Source organism: Pteropus medius, unplaced genomic scaffold, assembly GCF_902729225.1.
Source record: "Pteropus medius unplaced genomic scaffold, Ma_sr-lr_union100, whole genome shotgun sequence".
NCBI classification, from domain to species: domain Eukaryota; kingdom Metazoa; phylum Chordata; class Mammalia; order Chiroptera; family Pteropodidae; genus Pteropus; species Pteropus medius.
Genome location: NW_024342644.1, coordinates 2,339,591 through 2,367,323, shown reverse-complemented (window position 1 = coordinate 2,367,323; position 27,733 = coordinate 2,339,591). Strand labels below are relative to the sequence as shown.

General features: G+C 33.0%; 1 protein-coding gene and 1 pseudogene across 11 annotated transcripts in view; one reads left to right on the top strand and one right to left on the bottom strand.

Moving 5' to 3' along the window:
• Nucleotides 1-27,733, top strand: part of CDKAL1 (CDKAL1 threonylcarbamoyladenosine tRNA methylthiotransferase) — a 566,460-nt gene that overhangs the window by 221,475 nt on the left and 317,252 nt on the right. For all 11 annotated transcript variants that reach the window (XM_039866443.1, XM_039866450.1, XM_039866444.1 and 8 more), the window contains one exon: nucleotides 20,363-20,466. In XM_039866443.1, coding sequence (XP_039722377.1) covers nucleotides 20,363-20,466 — 104 coding nt within the window. The remainder of the gene's footprint in view (nucleotides 1-20,362; nucleotides 20,467-27,733) is intronic.
• On the bottom strand, nucleotides 21,830-21,950 carry LOC120605642 (uncharacterized; annotated as a pseudogene).

The following is a 27,733-nucleotide window of genomic DNA, read 5'->3' as shown; positions in this document are numbered from 1 at the left end:
TTTCTTTGGTGGATTTTTATCTCCTCCCCATTCTATTTATTAGATCATTTTTAGGAGATTACTGTATTGCATTACATTTGTGTAGGATTAATTACTTTATCTTTACTCACAGATAGGACCTGAGTTTAGCTCTGAAAGATGTGTTTTTGCTGCCTGTAATTTGCTACATGTAATTACTTAATGTCCTCTTCAAACAGAAATGTCATAACCTTCATTCTGTCTGCAGCCTTTGTCCTTTCATATAGAAACTAGAGTTTTGAGTAAAAATTTCTCTAAACGGAAGCCAGTTCCCCCGTCAGTGGACTCACCCAGTCGGCTTGAGAAGAGGGAGAGTGATTGGCCTCATCGAGTTCATGTTAATACAGGGAGGAGGGAAGCCTGCTGAATGAATACAGTCAGTGTGACAAAAAGCTGTTTTCTCTCCTATATATAGTAGTTTCTTTTGTATGGCATTTTTATTATCTTACTTATAAAGTTTCCTTTTTGTTTTTCTTTCTTGGTTCTTTTGTGAAGCTTGCTATTTTCAGGTGTTTTGATTTTTTGGGGGGGGGAATTATAAATGGAATTGTGTATTTTAGAGGAGGTCAGGTTTAGAAGTCATCACTCATCATGTGCCTATCTCTCTTTTTATTTTTAAACAGCACATGAGTGTCTGACTCTCACGTGGTATTTCTTGCTTGGCAGGCTGGTGCCAGACTCAGTGTCTTTTGTTTTTAAGAGATAAACGTCTGGTGGTTTTGTTTTGCTGTGAGACACATGTGAGTCATACTGATCATGAACTATGTCCTCTCCCCAAACCTCTAATTATTTTGGACAACTTACTTATACCTCAACATCTAGAAGCTAATGTATTAAAATTTTTAACTGTGCGTCTGTTTATAAAGGTTTGATTAGTCATCTATATTTTTCATTCCTTTATAGGTTAATATAATTATTTCTTAGTTGAATAAACTACCAGTCCTGTTGGCGCTAATTTTGTTTTTATACTTGTATATTGATTGCAGAGTTAGAAAAAGGCTAAAAAAAATTGTAGCCCTTAATACACGTGACTTACTTTCTCCTTGGTCACGGATAGTACCAAAAATCTAGATTTCATTAGTGTGTTTAATCCTGCGAATTACATTTTGGAATGCAGCGGCTCATTGTTTTTTTAAGAAAGTTTTTAAAGCAGTACCATTATCAGAAAGACAATTAAAATATTTTCTGTTACTGAAGAACTTGTTCAACATTATCAAAATCATCTTTATTTCCCCAATGTATTATGACAGGTAGTTATGTGTAATGGCTAAAAGAATGGATTTGGAAGTCAGACTGTCTGGGCTAATATATTAGCTCCACCACTTAACCAATTGTGTGATGTTTGTGAAATCACTTATTTCTCCATGCCTCAGTTTCTTCTCTGTAAAATAGGGAATATAGTATTACCTATCTCATAAGGTCGTTTTCAGCATTAACTTAATATATGTAAAGTATTTACAGTAGTGCTTGGCATTACCCAGTAGGTACATATAAGTCTTAGCTATCACTGGTCATCTTTGTAATTGTCTAGTTTTACAAATGGTGTGTTAATAACAACAAAATTTTATTAATGACATAGAGTATGTAATAGGATTTCAGTTTTTTAATGTTAAAAATTCCCACTACAAACTACTTTTGATCTATAACTTTTAGGAAATGAACAATTGAAGCTGGACATTTTTCATTATCAAATGCTATTGCAAGGTAGTATTTTAATCATTAAAAAATAAAAAAGTTGTCCATGGAGTTATAGAAGCCTAAGTAACGTGGGTCTGCCTTTTACTCATTCTGTGTTCTTTTAACATTTGCTAAATTTTTAGTTGAAGACATAAAGATAGCAATTTTCAGCAAAGTAGCTACCAAGTCTTCTGTCTTATATCCAGAACTTCAGTTTTTATTAAGTTACCACTGAAGTTTTCTTGACTGTTGATATACTTCCACATTATTGTTTTAAATAGCCTTTTTTTTTTTTTATTTTTTTATTGGGAACATTTCCTTGAACATTCACTTAGAGTATCAAAAGAAGTTTTTGTTTGTGGTTGGAAAAAATGTCTTTAACCTGCCAACAGAACTTAAAATTGCATAAGAAAATGGGTGTTGATGCTGAGAAATAGTGTGTAGGCAGCAGATCTCTTATTCTGTCTGAAAACAGTGATGAAATACAAACAACAAATGTGGAATTGCTGTTGCTCTATTTTAGTGTGGGAAAGACAACTTCATAGTGCAAGAAAATTTCTGCTTTTTAAATAAACTTATATTTAGGCATGGGATTTTGTTGGCAATTATTATAGGGATCACAGAAAGCTAATTTCTATAAAAAGTACTATGTTTCCTGTTTCATTATATTTGTGTTGAGATTCAGCCGGAGTTTTATAACTGGGATTCATTGTTGATCTCTAGATGATCTGTGAACTCTTGAAATTCTCTATAGAATTTTACTTTCATTTTGAAGCTTTTATGATGCGTTATTATCAACCAATCTTTTACTCTTTTTTGTTTGTTTTTTTTGTAGTAAAATACACATAACAACATTTAATATTTTAATAATTTTAAGTATACAGTGTAGTGTCATTAAGTACATTCATATTTTTTGCAACCATCACCACCATCCATCTCTAGAACTTTTTTATTATCCAAGCCTGAAACTCTGTACCCATTGAGTAATAATTCCCCAGTTTTGCTTCTTCCCCACCCCCAGCCTCTGGGAACCACCATTCTACCTCTGTAGGTAGACTATTCTGTGTATCTCATATAAGTGGAATCATATAATAGTTGTTCTTCTGGTTCATCCATGTTGTAGTATGTGTCAGAATTTGATTTTTTTTTAAGGCTGAATAACATTCCATTGTAGATATATACCACATTTTGTTTATATATTCTCCCATCCAGGGACTTTTGGGTTGTTTTTACCTTGAGGCTATTTTGGATAGAATATAGAATACTGCTATAAATAGTGGTATACAAAAATATCTGTTTTAGCTTCTTTTATGTATATATCCAGAAGTGGAATTGCTGTATCATATAGTAATTATATGTTTAATTTTTTGAGGAATCATCATACTGTTTTCCGTGGTGGCTAAACCATTTTATATTGCCACTGTCCGAAGAATTTTGTGTTGTGTACATTTTTCTTGGGAGTCAGTCATTAGATTTCATTACAGCCTCAAAGTGAGTCAGTGTTCTAGTATTTAGTCCTTAACAGATTTATTTTAATTCTGCATACTTAATACAATGAATATTATATTACAGATATTAGGGATATTAGGCCTGTTCACTTGTTTCATCATTCCACTAAAACTTCCTTGGGTAGATGAAATGCAAGGTGTTATTCTTCAACTCTAGTCATACAGGTTAACATGAAAATAGGTAACCCTAGGATATTTAGAATTTTGTTTTCAACAGTCTTGAAAAACAGTATCATTTTTTAAGTTTACCAAAAGACTGAGATGACAAAACACAAAAGTAGTATCAAATATTTTATCTCAGGTTCTCCTATACTGAAAGTATGGAAGCAGACTGGCGTTAATAATTTTGATTTCAGATGCATGGAAGAGACTGTAGGTCAACAAACACTATTGTATACCTTTAGGTACTTGGATAAATTATTTTCGGCGTGAATATGGTAATGATTGATTTATTTAAATAGACTAACATGTTCGTTGCTATTTACTTTAAAATGAATTGTCAACCAAAGATGTTACAGTTGAAATTTTTTTCTTAATTTTAGAATGATGACTAGCAAAAATAAATTAATTATAGTAGAGGTATGATTCTCTTTTCCCTTCCTCCAAACTAATAAAAGTAACCCAGTGACAAAGAAAAGTCCAATAGTATCTTTTGTCCTATACCTCTGTTCTACTTTATAATGATTATATGAAGTTGAGCATGATTATAGCATTCCAGGAAAGCTGAGATACTATTCAAGATTCTATTCATTATATTTTATTTACTAAGACAAAAAATTTGTGCCATAAAATATTTTTTTAATAAATAAATTTTGGAATCATATATATTTTAAAATTTTTATAAGAGTTTATTTGAGCCAAACTGACAGCTTTTGCTGGGAGCAAGATTTCAAATGCTCCCTGGAATCATGTATTTTGGGACCAAATTTTAAAATTCAAAGCAAACTAAAGAATATTACATGTAACGTCTAACATAATTAGACCAGTAGAAGAAGCTGTTTCCCCCAGGATTGGTGATGATGCTCCCCAAACTCACCTCTCTTTCCCTCTCCCCCACTCCATTTCTGCTTTGCACATTCCACCTCTGCTCTCCTTTTCTCTCATTCGGGATCTGTTGTTGATGGGACAGGAGCAGATCTCAGTATTCCCTTTGAGCAGGGGAAAAGATTGAGCACAACCAGTACAGAAGTATTAAACGGCATTTTAGAAAACCTGGATTTTGCTTCTTCGGATCTCTGTATCTTATTTGTAAAATGAGGGTATTGAACAAGTAGAAGGATATACTTTTTGAAGTTCTTTCTAACTCTGATATTTTGGGGGAAGTGGTGTGTGATTCTGAACAGTCTTTATATAGTCTCTATAATATGTCTACCTTATAATTCTTATCTAGTTTGAAGGCAGAGACTATCCCTCTTGTAAACCTCATATCTCCAAATACAAGGCATTCCCCAAAGTTGACACCCAGAAAGATTGCAAATGCGAAGAAAATTGTTCAAGTTATGGAAAGTGTAAAATTGTTATGGCAAACACCATTTTGTTGGTTCTTTGAAGCTCTTAATAGGTTTTGGTGGATATATTGGTTATTTGGATCCATATATTTCAACTCCAAATAAGGGATAATCTGATGATAATGAAATATGACTCGTATAACATGAAGTTAAGAGATGTACCTTCATCCAGTGGCTTTGTCTGTATTTTTCTCTAATTTCCTTGGCTATACCTTCCTCTGGCTTTGAACAGGTACTTTACAATCTCTAAAAGAAAGGGGCTGTACTTTCTTTTAGTGTTTACTCAAAGAAACAGTGTTTACTCAAAACTCTCAGTACATTTCATTGATGTTAATTTTATCCTTGTATATTTATGAACTAATTTCGGTTTTCATGATGATGCCATGATGGCTTAGGTGTTAATTCCTGAACTAAGCATTTATTAGAAAAGGAAAAGGGATTTTTGGTGCTATTACGTTACATGTAATATATTTTAGTTTCTCTTGATCTTTGTGGATAACATGAGGGAAGAGTGGATACTTGATCAAAACTAGTGTTCTTTTGGAAGGAAAATGAGAATAAGTCCAGGGCAGGAATCTAAGAACTTACCCTATAGTTCCCACTCCTGAACAGCTATGTACGTCCTTCCTCTTATATATGTTCTTAACCAGAAATTTCCCTTAAATGAAACATCCTCGCCATCCTCCCACCCTTGCAAAGAGGGACATTTCAAATTCTCATCTAGTTCTAAGACTAAGATCTCTGGGTGATCATCTTTCTCAGGTCTGACGGAACTCCTCATGGTCTTGCAGCCTATGCTAAAAATAACTTATGTGTGTCTATTCATTATTCTGGAGCAAGAGCAAGATGATTGAAATAAATATTCCCATTTTTAAAGGTGGATAATGGAAGGCTATCCTCCATTGGTCACTCTTTCATAGTCCAGGAATGGTGAGTACTCCCTCTACTGGCAGGAAGTTAATTTCGTAATCAGTGTATTTGACAGCCAGTCGTTTTTATCTCTGAGAGTGTCTCCTTTTTCCTTGTCTTTCATGGCACACCTGAGGTGGCTTTTGTGAAGGGCCATCCATTTGGGAACTGTGACTTCTAGTAGTTCTCTCACAGAGAGTGTGAGGTTGGATGGGGAGAATTTAGGTTGTCTCAGAGCCATGGTCCTCAGTGTGGCCTGAGGATCAGCAGCATTAGCATGACCTGGCTAGCAAATTCCTGGGTGTCACCCCAGACCTATTGAATCAGAATAGGGGCTCTAGCAACATCTTCCAGAGCATTGAACGTACTCTGTAGTTTAAGAACTATTGACTTAGACATTTAGCAGGTTTTTGTGATTTGGCAAATCAGCTTCCTTAAAAACTGAGTGGACTACTAGTTGGTTAATGGCAAGTTCCATTTGCAGTAAGCAGAGTCAGAGATTTTGCCTGGTGATAGAGGATGAAGCCTCCACCCATACCTTGGGTCCATAAGTTAAAAGTCACTGCTCTGTCTTGGTCTTTGCTTGTTCCTTGCCTTTGGCTGCATCTCAATTGTATTTTCACAGTAAAGAGTATTATTTTCTTCGTTAGACTAGGATATGCCTCTTAGCTGGAGGTGCTTGGGAAAGGACAGCTGTGGGAGTGGGGATTAGGTATGTTCAGGGCTCTAGTCTCATCTTCTATGGAATCTCTAACTTCCTGGCCTCTTTTCATAAACCTTGGCTTGGCTTCCACAATTTGGCTTTTTTGTTTGTTTAGTTTATTTTTGTTTTAAGCCTACTGGAGTCCACATTACTAGACTTAGCTTTTTGGGGGGTTATAGAGGCAGAGAGGGCCTCTTATATCAGAAGATCTATTTCCTCTCCTCTCTGCTTTTTAGCCTAAGCTTATCTTTATCTAGGTTAGAAGTAGGTAACACCTTTCATCATTCTTAATTTTTGTACCATTTAAGTTTCTTTTACTTGAAGCAGCCGTAATAAATGCTTGAAGTGATCATGAGATTTAAGGCACTAGATCACTGGTTAAGAGTGCCAGCACTAACTGAGCTCTCCCTGTCAGGACTAGAAACTCTAGTTACCAATGGGACAGGAAGCAAATAAAAAGCCAGTCCCTCTTCTACTGTCTGGACTTTCTGTCTCCCTCTATTGCCCCCTAGTGGCATGGCCTCACGGGGAGCATTGGCAAAGCATGGAATCTGTGAAATAGTCCTCAGAAATAAAGGTAGTAAACTATCGATAAACTTACACAATAGGTATGAAAGAAGTCACACAAAAATGCATATACATTCTATGATTCCATTTATATAAAATTATAGAAAACTAATTTCACACGAATTCTAATTTACAGTTAAATAACAGATACTGGGTACTTGCGGGGAGGTAACAGAGTGACTGGTGGGAAAGATGACAAAGAAACACAGGAAACCTTTGCGGTTGATGGATATGTTCATTATCTTGATTGGAGTGATGGTTTCACAGATGTATTCGTGTGTCAACACTTGTCAAATTGCACACTTTAAATCTGTGCAGTTTATTGTATGTCAATTTTACTTCAATAAAGCTGTTAAGATTATTAAAATACTTATTCATTAAAATAATACATATTAAGCAATCAAACAGAGTCCACACTTTCCCTTTCCCCTCCTCCACAAACCTCTTGAGACTTCTTATAAGTAGAAAGAGCTTGGTGTAAACACTAGTCCTAACTCTTAAGGAGTCTGTGTCCTATAAACCCTTTTTAACTTCAGTTTTATTATCTGAAAAAATGGACCTTCTATTACCTGCACCAAGGATACTTCACAAAGATGCTATACATATCAGAATGAGGTGTGTGAGAGAGTGCCTTGCATCCTTTGAATTAACTCCTCTTCCTCCTCCCCTTCCTTTTCCTGAGTGTTGGAAAGATACTTCATGGGTTTCCGCTCTGGTCTCCTTTTCCTCCTAGGAAAATGGAAAGAGGAAGTGAGAGGCTATCTCATGGATAGGCCACACTTACCTTTTTGGTAGTGAATTGGATAAGTAATTGTGTCATTAAGTTGGAGGTGATCTCAGGAAATGGCAGTGGAAAAGACTTGGAAGTAAATCAGATTGATGATTGACTTACAAAGGCTGATTTGCTGAATTTTAGTTATTCTACAAATGTAATAAATTTTCATATTATTAAATATTTTCTCATAAAAATAAGGCAGCATCACTAAGGTAACCATATCTAGAAACTCATCTTATACTGCAGATATCCTTTGGCAAGCCGAATGGCATTCCAATTGAAAAGAAATAGATAATGTTGTTCCTTGAGTAAATGTTCCTCTTGAGGATGCATCTGATGGATAGTGACTCTGCAGGGTCTACAGCTGTTTCAAGTTAACATTTGTTTGTAGCTAACAAGTGGCTTTTCTATAAGTAAGGAACAAAAAAAGTTGTTTATTTTCTCTGTAATGAAAAGATTGAAAAATATAGTTTCTTTGAGAATTTACCGTGTGTTATACATGTTTCAGTCGCTTTTAATGCTATTTTTCTCTTATAATGGTGAAAGTTAGGTGCCTTAGGATATAATATTTGGTCATGGATATCAGGACATCAGTGGAATCGTGTGTTTTCTAGCAAATTTTGATTTTGTATAGTGACTAGTATGGCACAGGGCTTCTTAGTTTCAAATCCCAGCCCCACTACTCATTACTAGGTCTTGAATAAGTAACTTTAGTCTCATTCTATTTCAGTTTCTTATCTGTAAAAGAAAGAAAATAAAAACACAGAATTTATGAGGTTGCTATAAGATTATATGCATAGTGCTTAAACTAGTGCCTTATACACAAGAATCATTGTGTAACTATTAGTTTACCATTTTTTATTATGCCAGCAATGGTGTTTTATTTTGAAGAATCTGGAGTTGGAAAGATTATCTCTTCATACCTTGTATACAGATTGAACATTTTAAAAATAAAATGTTTGTTAATTTAGAAATAGAGTTATTGGAGAAAACATTGTGAGGCTTTTTAACACATATTAGCAGATTTGTCTTCAGTAAAGTTATACCAATTGTTACCCTCATCAGCAATCTATGAAAGTCCCCAAATTGAATGATTTTATCTTGATAAATCTTAAAATGAAACAATTTTCTTTAATTTAGGAAAAAAAGAAGTCAAGTAAGACAAGAGATATTTGGAAATATAAGGAAGAATTTCCAGTAGGATCTGTTGAAAAACAAAATAAACATTTAAATATAGGAAAGGAATCTACTCTGGGAAATGCTAGGAAGTAGTATTTCCTATTATTTGTTTTGTATTGTTTGAAAACTGTGATCATTCAGATACCTGACCTGATCTCTACCATTTTAATAAACTTTCTTACTGTATTACATTGGTTGATTCTTTTAAACAAAAGAAAACTTTCATACCTTGGTGTATGCCAGTATTTCTAGCCCTACTGAGGAGCCAGAGGTTTCTTACCATTTGCTTTTGCCTCCAGCAAAGTGTGGTTCCTTCAGAGGTATATCCCCTGGATATCACAGCCTCTTGGGAAGGAAGTTCCCCACAACTGGTATATTGCTTATGTCTAAAACAATTCTTTAGTGTTCCCTTTTGAGTTCTTAAACTGACATACTTCCTCCGTCTGTGATACATTTTTACCTTTTTCATCCTAATGTTTCTGAAAAACAGCATGATTCTTTATAATGGATTAAATTCTGTATTTAATGGGGGAGAGGTAGTAGCTTTTATCATTCCCCCCTCCCCTCATCCCAATAAAGAAAAAGAGCTGATATTGAATCAATAGGGATTCTTACAGTCAAAGAAATAAGGTGTAATGTGTATGAAAGAGAAGATAAACCAAACCGTCGTGCACCTGAGGACTATGTGCGAAAAGCTTTTCTTTAACAGAGGTTCGGATAGTCAGCTTGATAGCCAATGACTGTACGTTAAGGACCTGTTAGCTCCCTCTTTTTCTCTTTGATAAATGGTATTTTGTCATTGCCCTGCTTTAGGTAGTAATCTTCAAAAGGTAAAGACAGGGTTGAATTTTACTTAATTACTTAGATTATTATAATGTTAATTTGAATAATAACTCTCAGATTTGGAGAATTTGTTGAAAATAAAATGGTGACTAATTGCACAAATGCTTATGCACTACTTTTCAATTTAGAACACCTTCTCTCTCTTCATTATGTAATTACAACATTATTCAACCCAAACAATTTAAGTTATTTTCCCACACAGGTTAGAAAATTATCTGAATTTTGCTTTCTAGTTTCAACATGGTTGAAATGTAAGATTTTTTTTTTTTCTTTTCCCAGGATGTTTTGACCAGTGTTAGAACAATACCTTTTATCCCAGGCACCAAAACATGGTACCTGTTATATGTTATAGAATTAGCTACAGCCAGTGTTTCCTGTGAGATTTTACCCTAGCAGACGTCATCCTCCAAAACCACTGAGGAAGCAAAAACAATGGTTTTCCTTGCTGAGACTCCTTTACTTTTTACTATATTCAGATTATTTTTGGTTGGTATATTTAGCATGTGATTAGTCAAACCTTTAGGAGGTTAACCCTTAGGTAAGTCTTTCCTTAGTTTAATAGCAGATGGTGTTAACTGTTAAGCCACAGGAAGTAAATAAATGTTATTTCTAATGTTATCATTACATAAATTTGGCTTCAACACAGGCATATAATAATAGTACCATTTTTCAAATACATATGCCTTGGTTACAATCTTATATATTGTGATTCAGTAAGTTTGGTAAGGGGGTCAGGTTTCTGTACCTAAAAAAGCAAAGCAAAAACAAACAAGCAAACAAACAAACAAAAAACTCACCAAATGGTAAACTCCAAGATGTAGAGAACCTTTAGGAATAGAAGTGAAGAAACTTCCTCTGTGTGTGTGTGTGTGTGTGTGTGTGTGTGTGTGTGTGTGTACACTTATATAGATACAAGTATACATCTACTTGGTTATATTATTTTTGAGGGGATATTTGTTATTGCTTTTTAAACTTTATATTGGGAAAACATCTTACATGGCAGAATTATATTTTAAAAGGATAAATCCTATATTTGTATACATATGATTTATATACATACTGTGTAAATAAAGTCTCCTACTGGTAGGAGATATATAGTTGCCTTCAGAGTTTCTGTAAGGAAATTTGGGTAAATGTTATAGAATCATCTGTAGACCTTGATGGACTTCTTGCTGGTCTCTGGTGAAATGAGAAATATAAGGAAACCGTAATGAGTTTTGCTTGAAACTACATGTGTGGTCCTACATCATGACACTTCTAGTTTGATGTTAAAATAGGCAGTTTTAATAAAATAATGACAGTACCGGGTAGTTTAACTTTTAAAAATATTTTTACTTGGCATGGTAAAAAGTGGCACCCAAATAGGGTGGCCAGTTTTAAGTATGTGCTTTTAAATTTATTGCTCATTGACATCCCAGAGTCTGGGACTGCTAATGGAAAATGTACAGGTAGTTATATTGAAAAGAACTGATCTTGATGGATACGTTGGCCCTTTGATTTCTCTTGTTGGGTAGTCTATTTGGCATGGTGTACACACTGCGTGTTTATATCCTATGTAAGGTCCCTGGCTTTACAGTTTTAGTTTTCAAGCTCTAGTTTCCTGTTCCCATCTGCCTAACCTTGAAGACAAGAGTGCCAGTTTTCTTGCCTGGCAAATCCGCATTATCGTCCTGTGCATTTCCATTCCTGAATTCCTTTTCCCTGCCTCGTTGTATCTTACTGGATTTTTTTTCCCAAGCAGATACAATTATAATTGCCAGCCCATATTTCTGCTTAGCGCCACTCCTTGTTCTGTAACAAAGTATTGGCTTGACATCTGGTCTTGTCCATTATGAAATTACCAATAGCTTTGAGTATTTATTGATATTTTAATGGTATAAAAGGTACTGTGTTAGATGCTACAGCAGATAGTAAAATGAGTAAGATATGTGCCTGTTCCTTAAATAAATTGTATTCTACTAAGACAATTAAGCACACAAATAATCATGCATTCTTTTTATCCATTTTAAAAATTTTGGTAAAACATAACATAAAAATTGCCATCTTAACCATTTGTAAGTGTACAGTTCAGTGGTATTAAGTACATTAACATTGTTGTGCGGCCATCACCAACACCATCCCCATAAGTCTTTTCATCTTATAAAACTGAAACTCTACCCATTAGACCATAACTCCCCATTCTCCCCTCTCCCTCAGCCCATGGCAGACACAATTCTAGTTTCTGAATTGTACTACTCCAAGTACCTGATAGAAATGGGATCATACAATCTTTTCCTTTTTGTGACTGGCTTATTTCACTTAGCCTAATGTCCTCAGAGTTTAACCATTTGTAGCATATTGCAGAATTTCCTTCCTTTTAAAGGCTGAATAATATTCCATTGATTTTTACTTAACCATTCATTCATCGATAGACACTTGTCTATTGTCTATAATGCTACTGTTGCTATGAATATGAGCGTACAAAAATCTCTTTGAGACCCTGCTTTCAATTCTTTTGGATATATTCCTAAAAGTGGAATTGCTGGATCATGTCATAATTCTACTTTTAATTTTTTGAGGAAGCAGCATACTATTTTCCACAGCTGCTATACCATTTTACATTACTACTAGCAGTGCACCAGGGTTCCATTTACTTCACATATTCTCCTAAACTTGCTGTTTTATTTTAATAGTAGCCATCTTTATAGGTATGAGGTGATATCTAATTATAGTTTTGATTTCTATTTCCTTAATTATTAATGCTGTCGAGTATCTTTTCATGTGCTTATCGGCTATTCATATATCTTTGGAGAAATGTCTATTCAAGTCTTTTGCCCATTTTTGAATCTGGTTTTTTTTTTTGGTAGTGAGTTTTTGGAGTTCTCTATGTATCTTGGATATTATCTCTTATCAGGTGTATGATTTGCAAATATTATCTCTGATTCTGTGGGTTACCTTTTTACTCTGAAACTGTCTTTTGATTTAAAATTTTAAAAAATTTCCCTGAAGTCCAGTTTATCTGTCGTTTTTTTCTTTTGTTTCCTGTGCCTCTGGTGTCATATCCAAGAAATCATTGCCAAGTCCTTGAAAATGTTGTCTATTTTTTTTCCTAAGAGTTTTATTGTTTTAGGTCTTACATATAGATTCACAATCCATTTTGAGTTAATTTTTGTGTATGGTGTTAGATAAGGGACCAACTTCATTCTTTTGCATGTGAATATATGTTTTTTCCAGCACCGTTTATTGAAAAGGCTCTCTTTATCTCATTGAATATTCTGGGCACCTTTGTCAAAAATCATTTGACCATGTATGTAAGGATTTATTTTTGAGCTCTCCATTTTATTCCATTGATTTATATATCTATATCTGTAGGCCTTTACCACACAGTTTTGATTAATGTAGCTTTGTTGAAAGTTTTGAAATAAGGAAATGTGAGTCCTCAGGGTTTTTTTGTTCTTTGTTAAGATTGTTTGACTATTTAGGGGTCCCTTCAGATTCTGTATGAATTTTAGGATGGGCTTTTCTAGCTCTGCAAAAAGCATCATTGGAATTTTGATGAGGACTGCAAAGAATCTGTAGATCATTTTGGGAAATATTGCCTTTTTAAAGATATTAATTAATTTTTTATGGTGACATTGATTAACGAAATCCAGTAAATTTCAGCCGTACATTTTTAACAGTAAGGCATATGTATATTTACATTGTGTGTTCACCTCCCATAGTTGGATTTCTTTCTGTCGCCAGGAAATATTGACATTTTCACAATATAAAGTATTCCAATCTGTAAACATTGGCTGTGCTTCCATTTATGTATGTCTTCATTTTCTTTCAGCAGTGTTTTATAGTTTTCGTTGTATAAGTCTTTCAGCTCTTTGGTTATGTTAATTTATAAGTATTATAAATTTTTTTGATGCTATTGTAAATGGAATTGTTTTTGTAAATGTTTCTTCTTATTTTTCATTGTTCGTAAATAGAAATGCAACTGATTTTTTTGTGTATTCATGCTGTATCCTGCTATTTTGCTGAATTCATTTATTAGTTCTAACAAGTGTTTTTTTCCTGGAATTTTTAGGATTTTCTATATGTAAGGTCATTCATCTGTAGAGTTAATTTTACTTATTTTTAATTTGGATGCATTTTATTTCTTTCACTTGCCTAATTGCTCAGAACTTTCAGTACTGTGTTGAATAGAAGTGGTAAAAGTGGGCATCCTTGCCTCTTCCCTGATCTTAGAGGAAAAACCTTCAGTCATTTACCAGTAAGCATGATGTTCACTTTGGTTTTTTTATATATGGCTTTTATTATGTTAAGAAAGTTTCTTTCTATTCTTAGTTTGTTGATTTTTTTTTTTTTAATAATGAAAGGCTGTTGAATTTTGTCAAATGCTTTTTCTGCGGTAATTGATATGATCATATGTCCCCCCCTCCCTTTATTCTATTGTTGTGGTGTATTACATTGATCAATTTTCATATTTGGAACCATTCTTGCATTCCAAGAATAAAACTCACTTGGTCATGGTATATAATTCTCTTAATATGCTGTCGAATACCGTTTGGTAATATTTTGTTGAGAGGATTTTCACATACATGTTCATAAAGGGATATTGGTCTGTAGTTTTCTGTTCTTGCAGTGTCTTTATGTGACTTTAGTATCAAAGTAATTCTGTCTTCATAGAATGAGAAAGTGTTTCTTCCTCTTCAAGTTTTTGGAAAATTTTGAGAAAGGTTGGTATTCGTTCTCTATATGCTTGGTAGAATTCACCAGTGCAACATCAGGCTTTTTTCTTCCTTGTAGTTCAGTAGCCATCCTCCTGTTGGTTTTGGCTTTCAACAGTCTACCTTCAAAGATCTTTTGTTTTCTGATGATTGAAGAAACTGGCTCAGTGTTACTCTTAGACAATTATTTAATTGTTTACAGAAAACTGAAACTCTCTACTAAAAGTTTCTATGATGAATCCTTTTATTTTATTGAAGGCTTGTCATGTCAAAATTGTTGGTCGTCTTCATTTTTAATGATCGAGAAAATTGTTTTTTAAACCAAGTAGCATTAAAAAAACTAATTCTGTTGATTTTGTATTGCATATTTTCCCTGTAGATTATAACAATGCTCTGCTTTTTAAACGTAAGACATAGCAAATTTAATGCTTGATTAGTGCCGTTATGCCATGCTTAAAGAAAGACACTATAGAAGTTTTCACTTTATTGAAATAATAAAAAAATATTTGATAACTGCAGAAAAGGATGAACATATCTTACACAATAAAGAGTTTAGAACTTCAAAAATTTATCACAACAACCCTAATTAACCCCAATGGAGCAGTTCAGTGAAGAATATTTTGAATTCTTAATGTAATATCTATACTGGCTTATTTTCATTATTATAAATGTCGTAAGTATCACTTTGTTTTATTTAAGCTTTTTAGTACATTTTAATTCCTTGGGAGATACATTTCCACTTTTATTAAGTGAACCAGTAGGAAAATATGATTTAGTTTCCACAAATGATTTAAGCCTACCTATCAGTAACACATCTGTTCCATAAAGTTAGGTACACCTGGAACATGATAATACATAATTATTTTCTTACAGAACTGCTTAGAACAGTCATATTAATCAACCATCAACCAACATTTATTGATCACTTACTATGTGCAGACACTTTCTTAGTGCTTTACATGCATTAATTCATTTATATGATAAATGTTTAAAATACATGTTTCGCTTCCCTTTTTCTTTTTTTCCTTCTCCTTTTCAGACTGGTGTCTCTTAAAACAGTTCTAAGAAACAGCTTGAGTCAGAAATAGTAGTAGTTTCTATTGATTGTCCTCTTAACTTAGGCATCTCTCCATCGGTAATAGAAATAAGAGAAAGGAATCAGGAGACCAAAATAGTATCAGAAGAGAGAGAGAAAGCAGATTCCCAGATGGGCGCTGATAAATTTGAGTGAGTGCCAATCATGACGGGGAATCACAGGTGAATGAATGGTGGGGCCTGATGCATGGGGCAGATCATGGAGCCACTTGAGGTGAGGAGAAGTGCAGTGAGAACAACCGGTTTTGAGAACCTGAGTGGTAGAATTTTAAAAACACATCAAGTCAAACAACATGATAAAATTTGCAACAGAACTTGTAAACAATAAGGATGAAATAACTGGTTTGGGCCAGTGGATGGACAAGAAGCCTAGCCTTAGACTTCCAAAGAGTGAAAGAGAAAAACACATGTTTTCATCAAATAGCTTCATACACAGTATGATGAGTGTTGGCCATATCTTTGAATATATATGCTATATTATTTGATATGTCACGTTGGATGATTGCCTGTCTTATCTGCATTTGTATATAGCTAGGGTATTAGATAGGGTATTAGATAGACATTTATTCTGGGGAGGCCTCTTGGTATGAAAACAGCATGGAATTTGAAATTTGGTGGGTCTAGATTTAAATTTCAGCTGTTACAGGTCTTGAGCAAGCTACTTATCCGACCTCCCCTCCCATTTTACTGAGATATAATTGACATATAACACTGTGTAAGTTTAACGTATACAACATAATGATTTGATATATGCATATATTGTGAAATGTTTACCACAATAAGTTTAGTTAACATCTGTTACCTTACATAAAGTAACAGTTTCTTTCCTACTCTCTTAGCACCTTTCAAATATACAATACAGTATGATAATAATCATAATTACCACACTCTACATTACATCTTGGAACTTATTTATCTTATACTTGGAAGTTTGGACCTTTAGACCATCTTCACCCCTCCCCACCTCCATTCTCACCCTCTGGCAACCATCAATCCTGGCCTCCTTTACCTGCAGGTTGCTTTTTTTTTTTTTTGGATTCCTTATATATGAGTCGAGGAATCACGTGGTATGCTTTGTTTATGGTATTTCCATAAAACTATAAATACTCGGGTCCATACATGTTGTCGCAAATGGAAGGATTTCCTTTTTTATGGCTGAATAATATTCCATTGTGTATGTATACCACATTTTCTTCATCCATTCATCTATCTGTGGACATTTAGGTGGTTCCATATCTTGGCTATTATAAATAATGTTGCAGTGAACATGGGGGTGCATATATCCTTTCAAATTGGTGTTTTTTGTTTTCTTTAGATAAATACCCAGAAGTCAAATTGCTGGATCACGTGACAGTTCTTATTTTAATTTTATAAGGAAACTGTGCTGTTTTTCATAGTGGCTATACAATTTATATTCCCGCCAACAATTTACATGGATTCCCTTTTCTTCATATCCTGACCAGCACTTGTTAATTCTCATCTTTTAGGTAATAGCCTTTTTAAGGTGTGAAGTGATATTCATTGTGGTTTTGATTTGCATTTCCTTGATGGTTAGTGACATTGAACTTCTTTTCATGTACCGTTGACCATTTGAATATCTTCTGTAGAAAAATTTCAAATTCTTTGGCCATATTTTAGTCGGATTATTTTATTTATTTTTTATTTTTTTGCTATTGAGTTGTATCAGTTCCTTATATATTTTGGATATTAACCTTTTATCAAATATTATGAACCTCTTTTTTTGGAATCAAATATTATGAATCACTTATTAAATATATGTTTTGCAAATGTTTTCTCCTATTTCATAGGTTGCCTTTTCATTTTGTTAAGCATTTCTTTTGGTGTGCAGAAGCTTTTTAGTTTGACTTAGTCCCACTTGCTTATTTTTACTTTTGTTGCTTGTGCTTTAGGTGTCACATTTAAAAAATCATTTCGAGACCAAGACCACTGTCAAGGAACTTTCTCCTGTTTGTTTGTTTTTCCCCTAGGAGTGTTATGGTTTCCAGTCTTACATTTAAATCTTTAATTTATTTTGAGTTTGTTCTCATATATGTAAGATGTAAGAAAGTAGATTACTTTCATTTTTTTTGCATGTATCTGTCCAGTTTTCCTAATACCATTTACTGAAGAGAATTTCTTTATCCCATTGAATATTCTTGTCTCCTTTGTGAAATATTAGTTGACTGTGTATGCATGGGTTTATTTCTGGGCTCTTAGTTCTCTTCCATTGCTATATTTGTCTCTTTTTGCTTGTTTGTTTGTTTGTTTTAATGGCAGTACTATAGTATTTTGTATAATGTAATTTGAAATCTGGAATTGTGATGCCTCCAACTTTGTTCTTTTTTCCAAGGGTTGCTTTGGCTATTTGGGGTCTTTTGTGGTTCCAAAAAAATACATTTTTTTTTTTTTTTTTTTTTTTCTGTAAGAAACACCATTAGACTCTTGCTGGGGATTGCATTGAATCTATAGATGACTTTGGGTAGTATGCACATTTTAACAATATTTTCCAATCCATGAGCACAGGATATCTCTCAAATTATTTGTGGCTTTTTTCTTTTCCATTTATTTCATTAATGTTTTATAGTGTTCAGTGTGCAGATCTTTCACCTCCTTGGTTAAATTTATTCCTAAGTATTTTATTGTTTTTGATACTTTTGTAAATGGGATAATTTTCTTTCTTTTTTATATCAATCATTGTAAGTGTATAGAAACGCTACTGATTGTGTTGATTTTGTATCCTGTGACTTCTGAATTCTTTGATTAGATCCAAAAGTTTTTGGTGGAATCTTTAGGATTTTATATATATAATATCATGTCATCTGCAAACAGAGATAGTTTTATTTCTTCTTTTCTAATTCGGATGGCTTTAATTTTTTATTTTTTTGCACGATTCCTCTGGCTAGAACTTCCTGAGCTATGTGAGTAGGAGTGGTATGAGTGGACACCTTTTTCTTGTTTCTGATCTTTGAGAAGAAACTTTAAACCTTTCACCCTTGAGTATGATGTTAGCTGTGAGCTTGTCGTATATGGTCTTTATTATATTAAGGTACATTCCTTCTATACCCAATTTGTTGAGAATTTCTTTTTATCATAAATGGACGTTGAATTCTGTAAAATGCTCATTCTGCATCTGTTGGGAAGATCATATATTTTTTATCCTTCATTCTATTTATATGATGTTTCACATTTATTAATTTTTTTGTATGTTAAATTGTCCTCATTTTGCAGGGTGAGTCCCATTTAATCAGGATGTATGATTCTTTTAAGGTGCTATTGAATTTAGTTTGCTAGCATTTTTTTGAGAATTTTTACATCTACATTTATAAGGTATATCGGCCTATTGTTTCCTTTTTTTTTTTATAGTATCCATCTCTGGCTTTGATATCCAGGTAATACCGCCCTTACAAAACGAGTTTGAAGTGTTCCCTACTATTCTGTTTCTTTGGAAAGTTTTGAAAAGGATTGGCGTTAATTTTTTAAATGTTCGATAAAATTCACCAGTGAAACCATCTGATACTGGGCTTTTCTTGGTTTGGGAGTGTTTGATTACTGATTCAGTCTCCCTACTCATTATTGACCTGTTCAGATTTTCTATTCATGATTCAGTCTTAGTAGGTTGTTATGTTTCTAGGATTTAACCATTTCTTCTAGATTTTCCAATTTGTTGGCATATAATTGTTCATAGTACTATCTTATGATCCTTCATATTTATGTGGTATCAATTATATTATCTCCTTCTGTAAGATGGAGATAGTAACACCCAACTCTAGAAGTCAGATGAGATAATTTGCATAAAACATCTAGAAATGCATCTGGTGCTCAATCAGGGCTAAACAAAAGTGAGTTATTCTCTGAAGGAAATATCAATAAAACAGTTTCTCTTATGGAATGGATGGAAATTGAAAAGAGAAGGCACAACAACTGAGAGACTAGAACCTCTATTCACAGTATAGAGTCCACAATTTTTTTTTTAATTTTTTTAAAATGTAAATGACTTAGGAACAAAGGAGTGTTAGCTTTTTAAGATTTATGTGGTCAATTAAACAATAAAAATCAAAATGTATGTGTTACTTAAGAGTTCCATGCAAAAATCACACATTGGCCAGGTATAATTATTAAAACTTCAATTTTTCTCACTTTGAAATTTTCAAGCATTTGTAAAATGACCTTCTAAAACCTTGCTGTTCATTAGAGCAATTGAATCACGGAAGAGATTTTGTTTTGTTTTGTTTTTCAGTGTTGCTGAGCCTTATCTTTCTGGCATAGGACTATTTTGTTATGTTTCTTTTATTTTATAATAAGAAAATTTTTAAATGTTACTTTTCAATTATAAGAGTAGAACCAACATTTTAGTTTTTAGAAGACAATTATTACGTCTAAATACTACTGGGAAATAATTCTATTTTTTAATTTCTCAAAACTAATGGTGTCATTTTACTTTACTTTGACTAATATCATCCTAGAGAATATTTATTAGGTAATTTTTATATTTTTATGATTTTAAGGGGTGAAAAATGTCTGAAAATTCTAAGGGTATATTTTCTTATGAGAATGCTATGTTGACTTTATTATATCAGTTAAAAGTTAAATGAATATGCTTTATCATTTCTGAATAATATGGTATATATAAGGAATACTAAAATTTTAGTTTTATGATGGCCAAAGAAATGTCAGTGGTTTAAAAACAATATGGATCTTGAATTTCTTTTGATTTGTCATTGTAAGCATTTATAAACTTTATTCCTCATATGCACATTTGAAGTTAATATGTGATTTTTACAATGATTTTTGAAAAGTTGAAACTTAAATAATTGCAAATACCTGTGTCTGGTTAAGTGTGCACTGTCCTTAAAATTTGAGCTTAATCTTTGCTATTATTTGAACAGGTGTCTCAATGCTTGTACTTACTGCAAAACTAAACACGCTAGAGGAAATTTGGCCAGTTATCCAATTGATGAGCTAGTAGACAGAGCCAAACAGTCTTTTCAAGGTAAGAGTTGTCTATGATTGTTTACAACTTTAGTCTTCTTGATAAATTATAGTAATCTTCTAAGAAGCACTTTACATATGTGCTTCTTTAGCTTTTCGAAAGTTTATAAATGTTTCAACTTATCTTGTAGTAGATATTGCCAGATGTAACCTATTAGGTTATAATCATGTTACTCTTCTTTCAACACTGTTTCATTTTTTTTATGACTCTAAGGTAAGCGACATAATTTGAACTTTGCCACCTATCTTTAGATTCCATGGAAAAGACAAAGAAATTAAAATGAAACCCATGACCTGATGTGTGTTAAGACTTTTGTAGACTGAGTGATATACTTTTTAATATTTTTCTCTCTTTGATCATTTTTAGACCACTTAGGAAATCTATTAAGGGTTACAGGGGTCTTGGAAGGAGAAGGTAGATTTTTCTATCAGCCAGTAAAGATAACCTTCCTTATACACAGAGGTGTTGGACCAGTAAAGAATGATACTGGTAGAGACCCCTAAAGAGAATGATTCTTTGTGTGGGTGGCCACCTACTTCTGAATCATCACTTGCTGGAAAATCTGATTGTCTAGGTATCTCTTAGCACATAGCGAGACTTATCTTCTACATGAGTCATTGTTGTTTGACACATAACTGCTTAAACCATGAACTTCCTCTTTTATCTTTGTTTATAATATGTGTATATAATATTGGTGTGTTTTTACACCCAACATGAGATAATCTATTATCTCATAATCTTGTGGGTTAATAGTTATTTGGCAATATGCTTAGTAATTTGTAGTGCCACTTTCAGTACTTTATATTCTGAATTTCAAAGTTATGAGTTCCAAACACATTTTTTTAGTTTGCCTATGTAAAGCTTTTATCAACATGAATTTGGAATGCACTTTACAATAGAGAGAAAAATATTCTTGACGGGTTTATTAACACCTCCCAACAATTTTTTCGACTTTTATATTCTTAGTTCAGTCCCCTCTTCTGTTCCCATTCAATTTGTATTGAACAAGAAATAAAAGGAAACTCACTGACTCTTGTCAGTTTTCTGTTTGGAGCCAGGTAATTATCTAATCTGAGAAAAAGTGTGTGTCGCTGTTTTTTCTACCACAGCTTCTTTAAGAATTTTTAAGAAAGTGTGTAAATTTGCACAGAAACCTAATCTATTTGAAAAATATGCCTTTTCTGGCATTCTTACTTGATTATCTATATCTGTCGGTTAATGGAGATATTAAAACTATGTGATTTTTTCCACCAAATACTGAAAATTGGAAGGCATATGAATTCGTTCCTTTGAGGTACTTTTTCAACATTTTGCATTTTTAAGTGCAACTACATATAACTTTACTTTTTATTTTTTATTTTTATGCCTACAGCACCAGGTCTTCTTAGATGGGGTCTCCCATCTAAGTACTAACCAGGCCCGACCCTGCTTAGCTTCCGAGATCAGATGGGATTGGGCTTGTTCAGGGTGGCATGGCCATAGACAACTACATATATCTTTTAAAAGTTCTCATTTTACTCTGAAAATTTATTTGAAAAATGTAAAGCTATTAAATCACCATGTAGGAAGTGAAAGTATTCCCTTGGGTCTCTCATATCACTGTCACCTATAACCCATCCTAACACTTTGATATGATTGTTTCATGATTTAATAGGGATGCATTTGTGTATGATATGTGACTTGAGAAAAAAGAGGAAACATAGTTTTTATAAAGTGATTATAGAATTATTCTAGAGATATCCAACCAACTTAGCTCTCTGATTTATCTTTAGAAATGCCATCTGAGCAACAAAGGTGCAGTGTGTTACTTCTTTCAGACTTTATTAGTCATTAATATTGACATATCCAGGTGAGTTGGGCTAGTTAAAATGAGTGATTCAAAAAATACAATATCAGAGATTAAGAGAGACAGTGGCTACTTGGAAAGTATAAGAAGAGATTTATTTAGTATTACTTTCATCATCATCAGTAGATATACATTTGTCTTTTTATTTGCAATGTACAGTTTTTCTGTTTTCTTCTTATCTATATATTAGAGTTGAAACTGAATGCTAGTTTTTGGACTGGTGAGCTCATTTGCTTGCTGTGTGGTACCATTACTAAAATAATGAGGTCATAACTTTCTAGAAAAGCCATTATATTTAGGAAAATTTCAAGTCGTCAAGTATTTGATGCTCTTTGCCATAGGAGAGTTTGAATTTGAAACAGTGTTCTGCCGCTTACCAGCCACATGGTCTGAACAAGGTACCTGACCTCTCCAAGCCATGGTTTCCTCATTACTGTGACATGCAGTGTTGTTTCTTGTTAGAATTTGAGATAACTTATATGAGGTAATTGCCTGTGTCCTTATTATGAAGAAGATATGTTAATTAACTGAAGGAGTTTAAAGTAACAGAGAATATTGGAATATCCGTAACAAACATTAATGACTAGAAACAAATGACAGATTTTCATTTGCTTTTAAAATATGTTCTGTGAAAAATGTCTCTATAGATAGAAATTATTTAGTATAAAAATTACATTTCATTTTCTTAATTTTAGAAAAGTAAATTCATGCTAAGATAGCCTTTTATTATAAATTCCTTTCCACTATAGGAAATATCAGTCTATAAGCTCACATTTTAAAGGCATTGAGTTAGTGCAACATCTTGTTTTCTGCAAAAGATTGGAATTTTAATGGTCTTATAGAATTCCTGTTAGAGCTTTAAAATTGTGAAGAATAATACATAATTATGTATTATGTGAAGATAAACATAATAGAACAAATAATCCATTTTCTTATTATGAGTTTTACATATTTCTTTCTTTGGAATATATAACTCAAGTTTTTGGAATATTTTTGGGGATACAACCTTTTAAATTCTGCATTATACCAGTATTGTTCTATAATGAATAATAAACATTATGGTTCTTTGAAAGGTTGTGTTAAGATGAAAAATCTAAATATGCTGCCAATAAATTTTTAGCACTATGATTAAAGTCAGTAGAAATTAAATTTCCCATCTTGAAAATTCCATTTGCTTTTTTCTTCTTAAAATTTATAATCACTGTGTGACAGAAATACAAAGTGATTTTTAAGAAGTCTAAGTCAATTGTAGAATGAGGATTAGAACCCAGGTTGCTTGTCATGTGATACAATTAAGATCACAATTTCTTTCTGAATAGCATATTTATGAAACATTTTATATCCATAAAAATGTATTTCTTAGTAATCTAATGAATGTGAAGAGACTAAGGGCTAACACAAAGGCAAGGGAGCATTGAGAAGAGATTCATGAAATCATTCTGAATGTAAAGTGGTTTCTCAAAGGATTAAAAATATGCTGACTATACATTCAGCTGCCAAAAAAAAAAAAATGAGAAAGGCAGCTCATTAACTTTTGAATGAATAGCGTTAAAGTCAAATTATATTTTTAAATAGAAGCTTTAGTTTACCTTTTACAAATGTGTGTGTATATTTTTATTTAATTGGTTTCCTAGCTTTTTTTCTTTTTTTCTCAGTGAACCTAGAACCCTTGACATTTTCACTGACTATTTTTACCTTCTCTATGTGTTTATCATTTTTGTGGGCAGTTCTACATATAAGATTTACCAAATAATTTCTGGATATCATCTCCTTGTTCTAACAGACTGTTGGGAAACCTCCCGCCTCACTTCCTTACCTCTGCCAAGATTTAGGTTTTAAAAATTCCTGGGCATAATAGTGTCTGAGGGGTGGGGTTGAGTTTTAGATATCTAGAAAAACATGTCACGCAATGACCAGGACTTTATTGAGGCCAGAATGAATTTACAAGCTAGTGTTTTCTAGCATATTTGTATTGATTTTTCTCAAGCAGCTAATCAATCAGTTTCAGTTGTATAAGTGATGGAGCAAACCTTTTTAAGTGTGCTGAGTGAGTGGTGTGGAAACAACACCTTTCACTGCTGTCTCTGGAATCAAAATGTGGAGATGATGGATGAGCTGTTTTTATAGTTGCTGTGTGCTTTTCTAGATCTCATTTGTGTGTTGCTACTTTTTTTTCCTCTCTCATAAAATGAAAAAAAAAAAAAACCCACAAGATAAGTTGCATACACTGGTTAGGGAAAAGTAAATGAATTAAGATGAAATAATCAAGGGAGAAAATTTTTTGATCTTTAGTGATCTTAGTATTAATGATGGAATTTTCAAAAATGAATTCTGTTTTATTTTAAGATTTGCAAAGATACTGTCTACGGTATATAAAATTAATTTTGAAATGCAACTGCAAAACATTGCTTCCTGCTCTTTTAGATTGGAAAGAATATGAGCAATATTTGATTTTCTGATGTATAAACTTCATATTGTTGAGTGGTATGGTTTACATCAAACCATATTCGACTGATCACTTTTAGCAATGATTATTATATATTGATTTTGATATAAGATCGAAAAGAGACCAATAATTGTATCCTATTAATTTATAAGGCAGTTATTTAAATGTCTCTTTTATTCCTTTATTTTTTCATTTGTGTCTTGTTCACATAAAATCAAATAATCTATTTCTTCTAAAGGATTAATAATGTTAATTTGTAAGATTTTTTGTACATCGTCAACTCCCCAAACGGATTTCAGGTAGCGTACATTAAATGATTGTATATAATAGACCATGAAAATAAAAGCTGTATGAAATACTGTACTGTGTTTAGAAAGGTGGAAGATGATTTTACCAACTCGTAAATCCTGGCTCTCCAGAAGAGTAAGGAAATAGGGCGATTTATATTATTTGATATGAATATGTAAAAGGGAGTATATAGTTTATAATGAGAAATGTACATGTTTCTAGGCTGTGAACACTAAGAAGAATTATTTTCGTACATCCTTTTCTAAGAGACATTGAATAATAGAAATGCCCGTGGCTGCTAATATATAGAAATTCAAGATATTGTCTTTACATAGTCTTTTCTTATGTTGATTCTTACAAAACCCCAAAATATAATATTAAAATGTAACTTTTAAAAGAATTTTAATGGGAGAGCTAAATAAATGCATGTAATATGTATAACTAGATGGAAAGACATACTGCAGAAATAGCTTTTTACCAGGTATTCAATTTAAATAAACTGAGATTAATCAATTTGATTTCAGTGAATGTTTATTAAAGCTATCCATGGCAAAGCAGAGTATAATTTACCTGACCTTTATCTGGTCAGATATCTGAGTTTCTAAGTCAGTGTGTTCAATCTTTTTTTCAAATGAAATTTGAAAAGTAAAAGCAGAAATACTATGGTTGAAAGAGAGGTGGGGACCTGTTTAATGAGCCCTCACCTCTGAGGCCTTTTCTCAGAACCTTTAGGATCTAGCTTGAATTGGCTAGTTTAGATTAGTATCTCTCTGTTGTATTCCTCAACATACCTATCCAGGAGTGGCCAACATTTTCCTAAAAGGCCTGTTAGTAAATATGTTAGGCTTTTTGGACCGTAAGATCTGTATTACAACTGTTCATTTCTGCCCTTATAGCATGAAAACAACAAGAGACAATACATTAATGAATGGGTGTGTTTATAATAAGCTTTGTTTATAATAAGGGTTATGATGAAAGGGTTCAGTGGTCAGCTTTGGGGAAAGCTAACTTGAATAAGACTCTTACGGCAGAACACTCTTGTTGTCTCTAATATGCTAATACATATCATAAATCCATAAGACAAGTATATTATATAGTCTTTAGGAACAAATGTTGATCTAGAATAGATCAATGTTCTCAGTCTGGCTGTCCATTTTAGTTACTTGGCAGTTTTATAAAATCAAAACCAAACTTAAGTCTGTGTCTCATTTGTAACAATTATGTTATAATTTCTGAGGATGGAGTGTGGGGATGGGCTGCATTTTCTAAAATACTGTGTAGGTGATTCTAATGTAGAGCTAGACTGAAAACTATAATTGAGAACCACTAGTTTAGATAATTTTTTGGGTGAAGCTACGAAGTTAACTGACCCTCTCAACTTCTTTTGGGAGGGATTGTGAGGAGGAAATCCTGGTTGATTAGTAAAGAATGATCCAGATTAGGGAGGTTGTAGGGGCAACACAGTGTTGTTAATTTGCTGACCTACCCTGATAGTTAATGGATGGCTTCTAAATCCTGAGGAGCTTATTTAAGTTAAAAGGCTCAATGATATTTGTTATCCCTAAGGTATCACAAAGGGTCAACTGTCATTTACTGAGTATTTACTGTGCTGTGTGAAAATTAAAAAGGTGAAAAAGACATGGTCCTTTTCTTCAAGGAGTCCCTTCTAGTTGAGAGGGACAGAGTAGTAAGCTGGACTAAGGAAAATTAAAATACACAGAAGCAGGAAGCAAGGCTTCGGATAACAAAAATCATGGAGTCTTTTAACTTAAATATGCACGTTTAGATTTTGAAAACATCTATTATCCATCTCGGGTGGTGTCAGCAAATTGATAACACGGTATTGCCCCTTCACCTTTCCTAGCTCCTGGCATTCATTACTTAATTAACCGTCCTTTCTCCTCAGAATCTCTCTCAACGTAGTTTTTGTTAGCCACTGCCATTTGATTATGCTTAGTAGTCTTGGTGAAATTTACTTGCCTTTCTGAATCATGAGGTTTATGTGATGTTAGAGGTCTTGTGAAAGAAAGAAACTAAACAATGACTCTTTATCTGAGGTTGCTATTGGAATTATATAGTTGTTATTTTTCCTTTCATTCAACAAACATTTATTGGGCATTTATTTAGAAACAGTTCCCTTTTTCTGCTAATAGGTACATGCCTGAGAAAAGTGGAGGTAACAGTACATTATTTTAATCAGCCTTTGATTACTTCTTCCAATAAGATAGGCCGGTGGGTAAGTTTGCTGGTAATTAAGCAAACAGCTTATCCTTGCTGTGGAAAACAAGGCTGTAGTCCCAAGGCTATTTTATAGAATGACATTTGTTTATAATTCTCTGAGTTTTAATACTTCAGAGTACATATAATCCAAAGTACAGAAAATTTGGAGCTTCTGGAAATACCTTTTTGTATGCATCCTTAGGAAAACTAGAGTGTAATTAGCCCCTCACTGTTACTGGTGATTTTTATTGTTTTTACTCTGTTGTGTTCTACAAAACAACTTGCAAATGTGCAAGTAAGTATAGAAATATATATATATATATATATAAAATATATTATATATATTTTATATATAATATATATATATATATATATATATATATATATATATATATATATATATTATATATAAAATAATGAGACCTGGGGAAACAGATGAGAATAGCAAAGTCAAGACTTGGTGTGGG